At 33.4% G+C, this 13,028-nt stretch overlaps 1 protein-coding gene across 1 annotated transcript; it reads left to right on the top strand.

The window, feature by feature from the left end:
* The first annotated feature begins 1,258 nt into the window (after window positions 1–1,258).
* LOC105179105 (N6-adenosine-methyltransferase MT-A70-like) lies at window positions 1,259–11,374 on the top strand. The gene is given in 9 exon segments (XM_011102699.2): window positions 1,259–1,425; window positions 3,994–4,799; window positions 4,801–5,161; window positions 5,402–5,500; window positions 5,720–5,803; window positions 5,891–6,246; window positions 6,653–6,869; window positions 8,114–8,193; window positions 10,512–11,374. Coding segments are annotated over 8 exon segments (2,184 nt in total). The 5' UTR covers window positions 1,259–1,425; window positions 3,994–4,089; the 3' UTR covers window positions 10,789–11,374.
* Window positions 11,375–13,028: the final 1,654 nt, after the last annotated feature.

Here is a 13,028-nt window from a genome sequence, read left to right as displayed (position 1 = left end):
ACTTATAATTTTTTATTATTTATAAATTTATGTCAAAATTTAGTAATTGCTATGAATTAATCTAAAAATAATAATAATAATAATAATAATAATAACAACAACCAGAATAATAATAATGATGATGATGACGATGATGATGGTTGAACGATTCTAATTATTATTTTATTATATATATAATGAGATTAAAAAATATAATCAATAATTACGATATTTTCAAATTCGAGCCCCTGATTCATACAAAATTTAAATATATACAAGACTGTGTCCATTAGATCATATCAAATGGTATGATTTAAAATCACATGGTCTGATTCAACGATATACCGTCTTGAATGATTACTCTTATGTTTCAAGTACGATATCTCGACATCCGTATATCCAATAAGTCTAAAACTTTACCAAATGTATTTTTTTGTAAGTTTTATCATATCTAACGGTTTGATCTGAACTTTGATGGCCTGATTAACCCATGTTGTTCAACAATATAAGATGATAGTTATATCAATGTTATACTAATATTTATAAATACATAAATTTTGTAGATTGTGAACATATATTAATTTTAACTATATTTATGTAAAAATTTGATGATTCAATCTCATTATTTAAAATAATAATAATAATAATAATAATAATAATAATGATAATAATAATAATAATAATAATAATAATAATGGTTGAACAATTTCAATTATTATTTTATTATATATATAATGAGATTAAAAAGTTTAATCAATAATTAAGATATCTTAAAATTCGGGCACCTGATTCATACGAAATTTAAATATATACAACACTGTGTCCATTAGATCATATCAGACGGTATGATTTAAAATCGTATGGCCTAATTCAACGATACATCGTCTTGAATGATTACTCTTATGTTTCGAGTACGATATCTCGACATTCGTATATCCAATAAATCTAAAACTTTACCAAATATATTTTTTTGTAAGTTTATCATATCTAACGATTTGACCTGAATAACACATGTTTTTTAATAATATAAGATGATAGTTATATCAATGTTATACTAAATTTATAAATATATAAAATTTACAAATTGTGAATATATATTAATTTCAACTAAATTTATGTAAAAATTTTATGATTCGATCTCATAATTTAAAATAATAATAATAATAATAGTAGTAATAATAATAATAATAATAATAATAAGAAGAAGAAGAAGAAGAAGAAGAAAAAGAAGAAGAAGAATACAAAAAGTTAAAAATAAAAAACCCATCTCTTTCTCTCTCTTGTTCTCGTTTCTTCATCCTTTTTCTTTCTCTCTTTCTGTTTCTTCTCCATTCTTTCTCCTCTCTCAATTCTTCCCCAAACCCATCTCTTAGAACCCTAAATCCAAACTCACGGCAACAAGGACGGTAGGTCGGCAACGAGGACGGCGACGAGTACGGCTTCCAGGTAATCTTTATTTCTCTGTTGCATTTTACTTATTCTTCTTTTTCTTGGGTTTGGGTGTGGTTTTTAGCATCTTGTTTAATTCTTTTTCTTGATTTTGGGTGTGTTTTCAGGGGACAATGATTTGTTTAATTCTAGTTGTTGTTGTTTGCTTTTGTAAGAATTGTAATGTTGTATATTAGCAAAATTTCTGAAAAATTTTGTATGCAAGGTTGTAAAATTGCTCTCCTTCCCACCTCCACTCTGCTGCAATTTCTGGAAAAAATTCGAGTAATCGAGCTCGAGCTCGAGCTCGAAATCACTGAGTCGAGTGTCGAGCTCGAGCTCGACCGCGATGCCACTCCGACTCGGGGGTGGGAAGGGGAGTGATTATTATTTTTTTAAAATTATATTTTTATTTTTATAAATTATAGTAATATATATAATATAATTGTATCCAATGTGACGTCTAACTCATCTTTTAGGGCCACCTAGAACTAAAATTCCCCAAAAAATATTTAACTGACATGCCATGTCATGTTTTCGATAAAAATCAAAATTTTGGGCCACTAAAGGACTAAAATTTATTAATTTTAAAACTTAATTCATAAAAATTAGACATGATATCGAATTAAAATTAATATTGGACATATTTAATGGACCAAAAAAATAATTTTTCTGTATAAAAATTTTAATTTTATATATTACAAATATTATAGATATATTTTAATTCAAATTTATATAATTTATAAATATAAAATTTTTTCATATATATGTAGGGACATTTTAGTTATTGTCTTTAAAAAAATAAGTCCAAGTTGACCATAAAGCTGTATGAATCATTGTTTATAATATATGGGTGATTTTTTATATTTAAATTTTTATAAGGGGCTTTTTGATTTTTTTTTTATATCACAAGAGATCAAAAGAAATTTAACTCTTTCTAAAATCATACGTTTATTGAACATATAGAATTTATAGCATACACTGATTTTACCAAAAACGTGGTTTACGTCCAAATTACTTACTTTTAAGAATTATTATTTTTTCAAATAAAGTTTTTTATATTAATATTTTTAAAATTTTGCTTTGTTTTATCATATTAAGATCAATTGTCGTATACACTTTATGCCATTAAAGAGTTAATTAACTTTTGTATTGCTTTTTTTTGGTTTTGAAAAATAACTTATATTTGTTTCTAAAATAATTTTCAAATATATTGATGTATATATTGTTGATACACATTCAGTTATAAGGGCAAAAAAATAATTTATATATATATAACTCATACAATAAATACATACACCCTACCATACTATATAAATTCCAATACTTATCAACATAGACTGAGTGCCACTACAAATAGAAAAAAATAGATTCATACAATGATGATTCATTCACATTTAATAATCCAAATTTCTATATATGTACAAAAAAAATTATTTAAATCGAATTTTGTCATGTAATTGGTGTACAAAAAATGCTAAAGTACAATTAAGAAAGTTTTCGACTTATCGGATGCAATAGGAGAAAATCGCGATAAATGGGACTAAATTGAAGAAGCCCCTATAAATTAATAAAAAATGCTAACGACTCCTTTAATAATTGGTCGAAAAATGCACATGACAACTAAAATTGAAAAACTTTCAACTTTCAGAATACAATATGAGAAAATCATAATAAATAGGATTAAATTAAAAAAGATAATAGCATATGGAACCAAAAATTAATATAATTATTTCTAAAATCGATTAGTTAAAGTGACCCATTTTAAATTTTTCAAAAGCATTTCTAATTTAATAAGATTGATAATTTTTATTTAAATTTCATGATATTTATTCTTTTATATATATATATAGTTGTTGAAGTTTGAATTAGTATTTTATATATTATTCTAATGCTATTCATTTTATATTTTACTGTGCTTAAATTAATATTTTTAATATTTAAAAATAGCTTCTAAAAACTATTCAGAAATATTATTTTTCTATTTATTTATTTTAGTTGGATATATTTATTATTAATGTCCAAGTAGTTTAGAAGAATTAGGATTCTTAGTAATTCTTCGATAGAATTTTATCTTCTAGAACTAATTTGAATTTATTATTTAAAAGATTATTTAAGTAAGAATATAAACATTTTTTATCAACAAGAGATTCATACTTTTATATATAGTATTGGTATAGATATAGATATAGATATATATGATAATTGCAGCTTAATAAAGTTGATTCACATTTTCATGACTCATTCACTTTGAAAATTAAATTTTCAGCATATATTTATGAACGAGTCTCGTGGAAGGCGGGGGTATTTGTGGGCAAATTAATTTTGATATTTCAATTCAAATATTTTTATTTGCAATATTTTTTTTTGTATTTTGATTTTTCAAATACGGTAAATATCACAAGAGATTGATTGCATGTTTTTCCAAAATTAATGGAAGTGGACGGGCATCAACATGTGTGAGCAATATTAATAATAAGATGGGGGTAATTTGTAATTTTCCATAACTAGAAGGGGAGGGCTGTGTAAGTAATCACTCTTTTCTTTTCTTCTTCCCTCGTTCAGTTCTACCGTCTTTGATTTCAGGCAAAACCTCCACGAATCCTCACACACACACATCTTTTTCATGGTCCAGAAATACAACACTTGTTAGAGATTGCAAGTTGAAAGAAGTAACAAGGGATGGAGGGTCAAGGTTTAGAAGGGAATGAAGATTCAATTTCAGCAATAAAGGAGATGAGGCGGCAGCTTGAATCCCGTATGGATACCCTCCACACGACGCACCTAGACCTCATTGCTTCCCTCCAATCCTTGGTCCCAGACCTCGTTTCCTCTCTCGACCTCTCTCTTAAAGCCATTTCCGGAATTAACGACAAACCTTTTACCCCCCTCGCTCAAATTCTCCCATCCAAACCCAATTTAAGCAAAGCCCATGTATCCAAATTTCCGTTAGAGAACTCCAAAGTCACTTCTTCTGCCGCTCTCTCGAGGCCTTCACCTAGAGAGAGTGAGAGGGCTTTGGTTGAGGAGAATGGTGGCCCACTTTCTGTTGTTAGGTCGATGGTGGCAGTCTGTTTGTTAGAGAGGGTGCCGTTTAATCCGATTGATTCCTCGACAGTGTTGAGGAAATTGGAGAATGATTCATCAGCTACGGTGGCTGAGAGGGCAGCATTGAGGGAGTTGGGTGGGGAGTCGGGGGCAATCCTTGCAGTGGAGATGGCGCTAAGGTCCATGGCGGAGGATAATGGTGGGCTGGACTTAGAGGAGTTTGTTGTGAGTGGGAAGTCAAGAGTGATAGTTATGAACATTGATAGGACTAGGCTTTTGAAAGAGTTGCCGGAAACTAAGCAGTTGAATGAGGGGAACTCCAATGATGGGAATAGGATAACTGAATATGATTGGTGGAGGTGGATTTGGTGTTGGGAGGGGAATGCAGGATATGTGGATGGGAGGACCAATGATGATGGGGCCAAGGGGTGTTGGGCCGAGAGGGATGGGGATGATAGGGGTGCCAAGAGGTGTGGGGGTGCCGCCCCCAATGCATAGGCCATCTCTAATGGCCCCCAGTGGGCTGCAAGGTGTGGGAGGAAATGCCCTTGCGTTAAAACCGAGGACGGAGGAGGATGATATGAAGGATCTTGAGGCTTTATTGAATAAGAAGAGTTTTAAGGAAATGCAGAAGTCAAAAACGGGAGAGGAGCTTTTGGACCTCATCCACCGGCCTACTGCTAAAGAAACTGCTGTCGCTGCTAAAGTATGTGTTTGTTTGAAGAAAGTAATCTATTTTATTGTGCTTTTCATTTATTTCTACTTAATTCACTTGCATAGCGTGTTTATGATAACTAGAATGCGCATAGAGAGGGATCTTTATCTTCTGCATTTTCTTGTCTATACGGAGCATATACATACTGTTTGCCATTCTTGAAGCCACTTGTTGCTGGTCTATCAGGTATCAATCTAACTATCACTATAAATTCTGGCGATTTTGTATTAGTTCAAAAGCAAAGGTGGATCTCAAGTGAAAGAATACTGCTCCGCATTAACAAAAGAAGATTGCCGACGTCAATCGGGTTCCTTCATTGCTTGTGAAAAGGTGAGTGTAGAGCTATTTTTCTGTCTCTATTGGTGAAGGGGGTTTATCTGGAGGAAATCTCTCTTATTACTGTAGATGAAGTCAATCATTTGTTTATTTTCAGTATAATATTATAGAATACCCTGGATGATTTGTTTCTTACATATACCCTTTTCACTACAAAGATTCTAGAAGTGACTTCGATTATATTGTATCTACTAAATCTTTCACTTGATTTAGGTTCATTTTCGGCGTATAATTGCTGCACATACTGATGTGAATTTGGGGGATTGTTCATTTCTTGATACCTGCCGTCACATGAAGGTACGCTTATATTGTTATTTCATTTCCTATTGAGATTTATTTGGCTACATGTTGAAACCAAATTACTGATACTTGTGTTGATGATAGACATGCAAGTATGTCCATTATGAGCTGGATTCAACTCCGGACGTATCACCTATGATGATGGGTCAAGCTACTTTACCCCCTCCCAAGCCATTGAAGCCTCAAAGTGCTCACTATTGCTCGGAAGTAGAGCTTGGAGAGCCACAATGGATTAACTGTGACATACGTTCATTTCGAATGGATATTTTAGGGCAATTTGGAGTTATAATGGCTGATCCTCCTTGGGATATTCATATGGAATTGCCTTATGGAACTATGGCTGATGATGAGATGCGCACTCTTAATGTTCCTGCATTACAAACTGATGGTCTGATATTTCTTTGGGTTACTGGACGTGCAATGGAACTTGGACGGGAATGGTATGCCTCTTCTTTATCTTAAAATGATGTACTTTTTACTGAATGGCCTTAATACTACTGGTTGGAGGATCTATGTTATTAACTTAACAAGAATGAGATTACTGGATGATTTACCTTCAACCATGAAAGCACCCCCAGCTGCTTCTTTTACTAGGAAAACTTATCTGGCTGAAAAGTGATGGATGTCTGATAAAATCTATGCCACTGTGTTTATTAGTAGATTCATTAATGTAAAAGCTTAAGCAGTAGGACCTCTATCATGTAAAGTTTTGGAATAGTTAGACTATTGCATGATGTGGGAGTGTTCATATTCACAGTGATTAAAGAATGGTGCTGTTGCTTGTTCTATTCTCTTGCATAGAGAGTAAATTCATGTCTGGTTTCTTCGAATTTTACACTTGAGCAGTCTGGAACTTTGGGGGTACAAGCGCGTAGAGGAGATCATCTGGGTGAAGACCAATCAACTTCAGCGAATTATCAGAACAGGTCGCACTGGCCATTGGCTCAACCACAGCAAGGAGCATTGCCTTGTTGGAGTAAAGGGTAATCCTGAAGTAAATAGAAATATTGACACTGATGTCATTGTTGCCGAAGTTCGTGAAACAAGTCGTAAACCAGATGAGGTTAGTGGACGTGCTACTATTCATAGTACAGTTACGGAACTGAAGAAGCTCATCTCTCAACATTTCTTTGCTTGCATTTGATTATTTCTTAATATGTATCTTTCCTCTTATAGAGCTAATACGCCAGTTCTTAAAGTACATGGATCTGGAACATCCTTTGGAATGAAATACACTATTCCCATCAACTATTCCTCAAGTCACACTCTTAACCTCCTTAACTAACCACTCTTAACCTCCTTAACTAACCTAACTTCCCTCTGTCCGCTGGATTGCCCTAATGTGTACTATTTGACCCCCTTCACTTTTATTACTTTATAATCAAATATCTGAAAATGGTTGATATACTTAGAACAATTCTGTATTTTAGGTTCTATGTTAAAGCTATGGTGTTTACATACAGGTATACGTGTGTGTATATACATATATAAAGAAATCTATTGAAGAAGTAAGGTTTTAGTTATAATATGATATATTATATGTACTTAACATGTCTACTATTCATTGTGGAATATCAACATTAGATGTAAACATATACAGGTACTCATCCACGTCAGAATAAATTCAGCATCATTTGAACGTAAGATACACCCATTGCATATGTGCGGACATAATACAAATTTCATTATTTTCATTTTTAATTTTCAACTCATAGGTTGGATCAAAGCCACAGAAGAACATGGTTCCTCCTTTTTAATTGCATTAATCTTATTTTTTGAATCCATTTTTCAATTGCCAGAATTTTTACGAAATTAAATTAGGTAATAAGGTTTTATAACAAAGGATCATGTCTTACTAAACAGGTGGAATTTGCCTTCTTGATTGGAGCAAGACAACATGATGACTATTGAAAAATCACCAAAAATGAACTAGTCAAAAAACAAGAGTTGGGAAAAAGTTGAAATAGAAAATGAAGGAAAAGCTTGGTACTCTTTTTTTCTAGTTATTCACATCCTTGATGTAAGAAGGGGAATTGGCTTCTGTTAATTGAAAATTTACATAACCTGTTATAAAATGCTTGTGAGCATTCTCTCAATCCCAACACTGAAAACGGTATTTAAACCATTCATCGCCCGAGTACAACAAACTAACTTGATAGCATTTGACTTGGGGTGGGGGTTTGAACTGCCTATTTTCCAGAGTGATCAGTTAAAGTGTAATTAACCCTTTTGTCATAGTTCTCCAATTTAGAGTATACTGGATTTTCCGAATACATTTGTGCCTAACACTTGCTTGATGTGTTATAGATGTATCCCATGCTGGAAAGGATAAGTCCCAGGACAAGAAAGCTGGAGTTATTTGCAAGGATGCACAACGTACAGGCTGGGTATGCTCTCTTGATTACTCTTCCAAGCTCCAACTATGGAAAGTATTTGTTTAGTGAAGATAACTAAAGGTCGTTAAACTGTTTATTAATCTGAACTGGATTTCTATGCCCTTTAAAAATTACCGGAATACGATTTTACTAATTACTCTGACCAAGAGAGTTGTTCATTAGGATTTGAAAGGATTCATATAGTGTATTATCATGGGGGTTGATGAATTATGGGCTTGGACACCTCAAAGCTTACATATATATTAAGGGAAAATCATAAGTTATGTTGATGTCCTTTGTTCTTTCCTTCATATCTTATCTACAAACTCAATCAGCAGGTCTTCAGTATGGGAATAATCTTAAATGACAAACAAACAGTCAAACAAACTGAGTTCATTCCAGATTTATTAACTGTACAACTGAATCAGTTTGCGAGGGTACTATAGAATAGTGGAGAACAGGAAATTGGAGGTAGAGCAGAAGCGGCTTGAGAGATGTTAAAATTTGCTTTCTGGTAAAACCTACTTGTGTATTTCTACTGGCTTGAGAAATGTCGTCTAGCTCTCCTTTCCTTCCCCAAAATTATTTTATTAAAGGGATGTAGTTTCGTTTAGAAGTGTATTTACGTAATCAATTCCTATTGGCAAAAACCCGAATTTACCTTGTGGAAAGTCCCCAGCAATCCCAATTAGCTATCCGAGTCAATATCTGGGTTATATTTACTGGAGCAGGAATCCATGTGTTATGGTGATCGAAGATTTGAAACAAGATGAAGATATACGCCTATAAACTGATCTAGCTAACTCTACAGAAACAAGGGCATGAACACCACATTGCTCTGCAAGTGACACAGCTCAATTTGCTAATTGACTTTATCTTGAAAAAAAATACTTTGTTTGGTTCTTAATGACTAAAAAGAGGACTTATGTTTCGGAGCTAAGCTTAGGCTTCTAGTTCTCGTGATGATAATCTGTATATTATATATAATTACAAGCACATATGCACTACTGCAACATGGTTTGGCATATATTGCGACTTTTATCTATTCTGAAAACAATATCAAACACATCTTCATCCATTTTTAGCACTTTTCAGCAATATCAGAAAACAGTACAAAGCATTACTAATATTCCCATATACTACCCAAAATATCTCAAACTCAAATTTGCTTTTACAAACCAAACGTCCTCGAAAATAGCTCCAAACAGAGCCCTTGACTTTTCAACTTCAACCCTAAAGCTCCCTTTGGAGGGAAAATCATGGGGGCATCTCCAACCTTGTTGCTACTATCAATATCACTTGATTAATAACTATAGAAAAAATGACATAATGATGTTGACATTTCTGAACTTAATATATTTGCTTAACAAAATTTTTACTAGAACCTAAGCCTCATATCTTTAAACATCTAGTTCACCGTGAACTTGATTTTGTTCTGTATTGTTGTGCATAAACTGACCTGATCTCAGAGGGCCTGGACATATTGCAGCTCTTTTGACTATTTGTTTGCTATATCATATTGTTCCTGAATTTAGACCTGGTGATTGAGTTCTTAAATTTATGTTGGTATTAAACTTCCATCAACATGACTTTTTCTACCAATGGGAAACCTACTATAATCAGGCTCGGGAATGGCTCCCATTAGACAGGTTGACTGTAAACTTAGACCTCGGAATTTGGTCATAGTGGTTATTGACTTAGGTGTTTGACTCGCTTTATATCATAATTATTCAGTTTGTTCTAAATTTGGTTAAGGGAAATATGCAAAGGGAAAAGTAAAGCTGGTCTTCTAAAATTAATAACATCTTAGCAGAAAGTACGAACTTAGGCATTTTATTGATCCGTTTGCTGTACTGGTGCTCATACTTGACAACTTGGCCATGTGTGATTCAGTTGTCTCCATACTTATTTTGTTGGATCAATAGGCATGTTATGTCTGACAAACTTATGCATATCACCCTAGAGTCCAGTAACATGGTCTTATTTGGAAAATCCCATTCTCTTCCTTCTTTTTTCACATTCATTTCTTCCATGTCACTTACCATAAGTCCATTCATTGATATATTTCTTTTGCTAAATATTCGTTGGCACTTCAACTGTTGGAAAGTGTTTATCACCACTGCTTCTGCCCACTCTTTCTTGGCTCTATCTCCTGTTTGATTCCTATGTGATACACACATGTGAATTGAGATATATCTAAGAAGGATACATTAGAGGCTTTCTCAAAAAAGTGATCTTCAAATAGGCGTGGTTACAAGCTTCACTGGAGCTTTAAGTGTAAATTATTTCCTTTATATGTAGCTTCTCAAAAGATCAGTCTTGGCTGTCAGGTGGTTATCACTTGGTAATCAGTTGCAAGGAGTACGGTTGGTAGATGAAGGGCTGCGAGCAAGATTTAAGGCAGCCTACCCTGATGTTGATGTGCAGCCCTCGTCACCGCCAAGGACAGCTGCTATGGAAGTGGACCGCCCAGCTCCTCCAAGAAATCCATTTGTTGAAGGCGAACCCAAGTCCTCTGGACCCCAGTTCGCAGAGCCCACAGGTCCAGCAGTACCATATACTTTAAATGCAAAAGCAATGAGCGTTGATGGAGACATGACAAACTAAATCCAGTATCTAATTATGTGTTTGAGAACTGATTCCCTCTTTGCTTCCAATCTCTTACATGACTGAATTCCGAGCCAAGTTTTTGTCCTACTTAGATAGCTGCCTTTATTGGCTGAATGATTAGTGAGCAGTTCTTTTGTTAATGTTTCTCAAAAGATAACTGTTATACCCTGTAAGGAAAGGAAAAAAACTTGTAGAATACATATTAACTTTCATCAGGTGGAGGCTGATAATCTGTCATCGCAATTCCTGGGAATTATTTGCCTGCTCCAATTAATTTTTCCAAGTAACAGTACTTGTTGATGGCTGATGTATTTTTTTCTGTGGTATGGTTCATCTGCCGTCGAGCTTTAGGGTAAAGTACAGCTTGTCCTCCTAAACAATGGGGCATGCAGCAGCAGGTATCAGCTAAAATTACCATCATATTGGCAAAATTCTCAGTGGCGCATCGGGGCAACCGGTCTCGAGTGTTCCACATCATGTACAGTGTGGAAGTTGAGATTTTCCGTTTAGACTGTATTTGGATTGATAACGTTGGAGTCATGAAATTCAAATTCATAATAATAAATCTTTTGAACTTGGTAAATTTCATGTTATAGATGGTATCAAATTTTTGTCTTTTTGAATTTTACTTTGTAACGTTGTAATGAATGTCAAACTTATTTGATGTCTGAGTTATTAGAAAATATTTTTCCAAATCATTTCATCCAAATATAGGGTAAATTACCACCTCCTATTCTAGCCTTCTCTTGTTTTACCCTTAATGCATCACTTGATTTGTACCCTCATAAATGCCTCAATTGCACTTTAATTCAAAATATAATTTTGTAAATTCTAGAAGATTGGTTCCACAAATTTTACACAATGTAATACTTTTACCGGGCGATGCATGTGTACAAATATATTTTTAAGAGTAAATATATTATCTATAGTTAGTTATAAAATTGTTAAGTTTATGATTTATTTATGTGTTTGTCGTTGAAATATTAGTATTATAATTATATTTTCAAAAGGAATTAATCGGAATTCATTTACTTCTATTATTTGTAATTCACTTCTAAAAGGGGTACATGACGGGTATTCGGTATTCCAACTTCCAAGTAAAGAAACCTTTCTTCTAGCTGCTGCTGCCCATTTTTGCGCCGTTGTTGCTGCCGTTGCTGTGCCGACCAGACGAACCCTCCTTCTTCATTGCTGCTGCGCCACCCACTAGACGCCGACGACGTCTTTGTCTCCTTCTTCGCCAACAACAGTCGTATTTTTGCCAATTTTCAGCATTTTGCTGGGTAATTTTTCAACTATTGGAGTTGTTTTGTTGATGTAATCATGTAATAGTTATGTATTTTTGTTGAAATTAGATTTTTGGTTAGTTTTGATTTGTTTTATATTTTGATTTTGAAGGTAAATTTGTATGCATACTTAGTATATGTTGAAATGTCACATTGACTCATTTGTTTGAAATATGCTGTCTATTTTTAATATGTTTCAAGAAGAGTGAGGAAATAAAATTGTGGGAACTTTGCTTCTCTAGAACAAGCAAATCAAATATGATGCCATTGCTTAACAAATTATGGCCTGATTCATATAAAAAGAGGTTAAGGGTTATACGTCTGCTAAGTTACAGGAGTTTCACTGTACATGATCTTATCTTGAGCTGTCTGATCTAAAACAATCTGAACAATGTGATAAGCCATCTATAAGTTCAATGCTACTGCTTAAGTTGCGTCACAAATTTCAATTGGTAATTTTCTGCATTACTTAATGCATGGCCATCAAGCAATGATGTTAAGACAGTGTTTTGATATTGGGTTTTTCTGCATCCATTTTGGAGCTGGTTTTGTTAAAACTGTTTTCTTACCATCCTAGTTGGATTGTGGAAGCATTGTGATCGGGGCCATGTACTGTTGCTGATAGCGATTGTTTCTATGAATTCTGAGCTGGGTGGTAAATTATGACAATATCATTAATAGCATATTAACTAGTTATGAGAGAAGCAACTAGTTAACTTTTAGCATAATTTTAGCTAATTGATATGAGTTGATTGCTTTTTCAGTCTGTAGGCGTTACGATTTAGGAGGCCTTAGCTTTATTGTTGTTATTGAAATGATTTACAAAAATATATGATAATTTAGGATGAGATTGAACTCTTTTTTTTGGGTAGTTATGTAAAGTTTTAAGTATTTGTGTCCATAGTTACATTTTAGTGAATAAAGTTTATTTTGAAAAATTCATTTTCTGAA

The sequence above is a fragment of the Sesamum indicum genome, unplaced genomic scaffold (assembly GCF_000512975.1).
Source record: "Sesamum indicum cultivar Zhongzhi No. 13 unplaced genomic scaffold, S_indicum_v1.0 scaffold00124, whole genome shotgun sequence".
In the NCBI taxonomy this organism is placed as follows: domain Eukaryota; kingdom Viridiplantae; phylum Streptophyta; class Magnoliopsida; order Lamiales; family Pedaliaceae; genus Sesamum; species Sesamum indicum.
The sequence above is the reverse complement of the archived record's forward strand: the minus strand, read 5'-3'. Positions and strand labels throughout refer to the sequence as shown.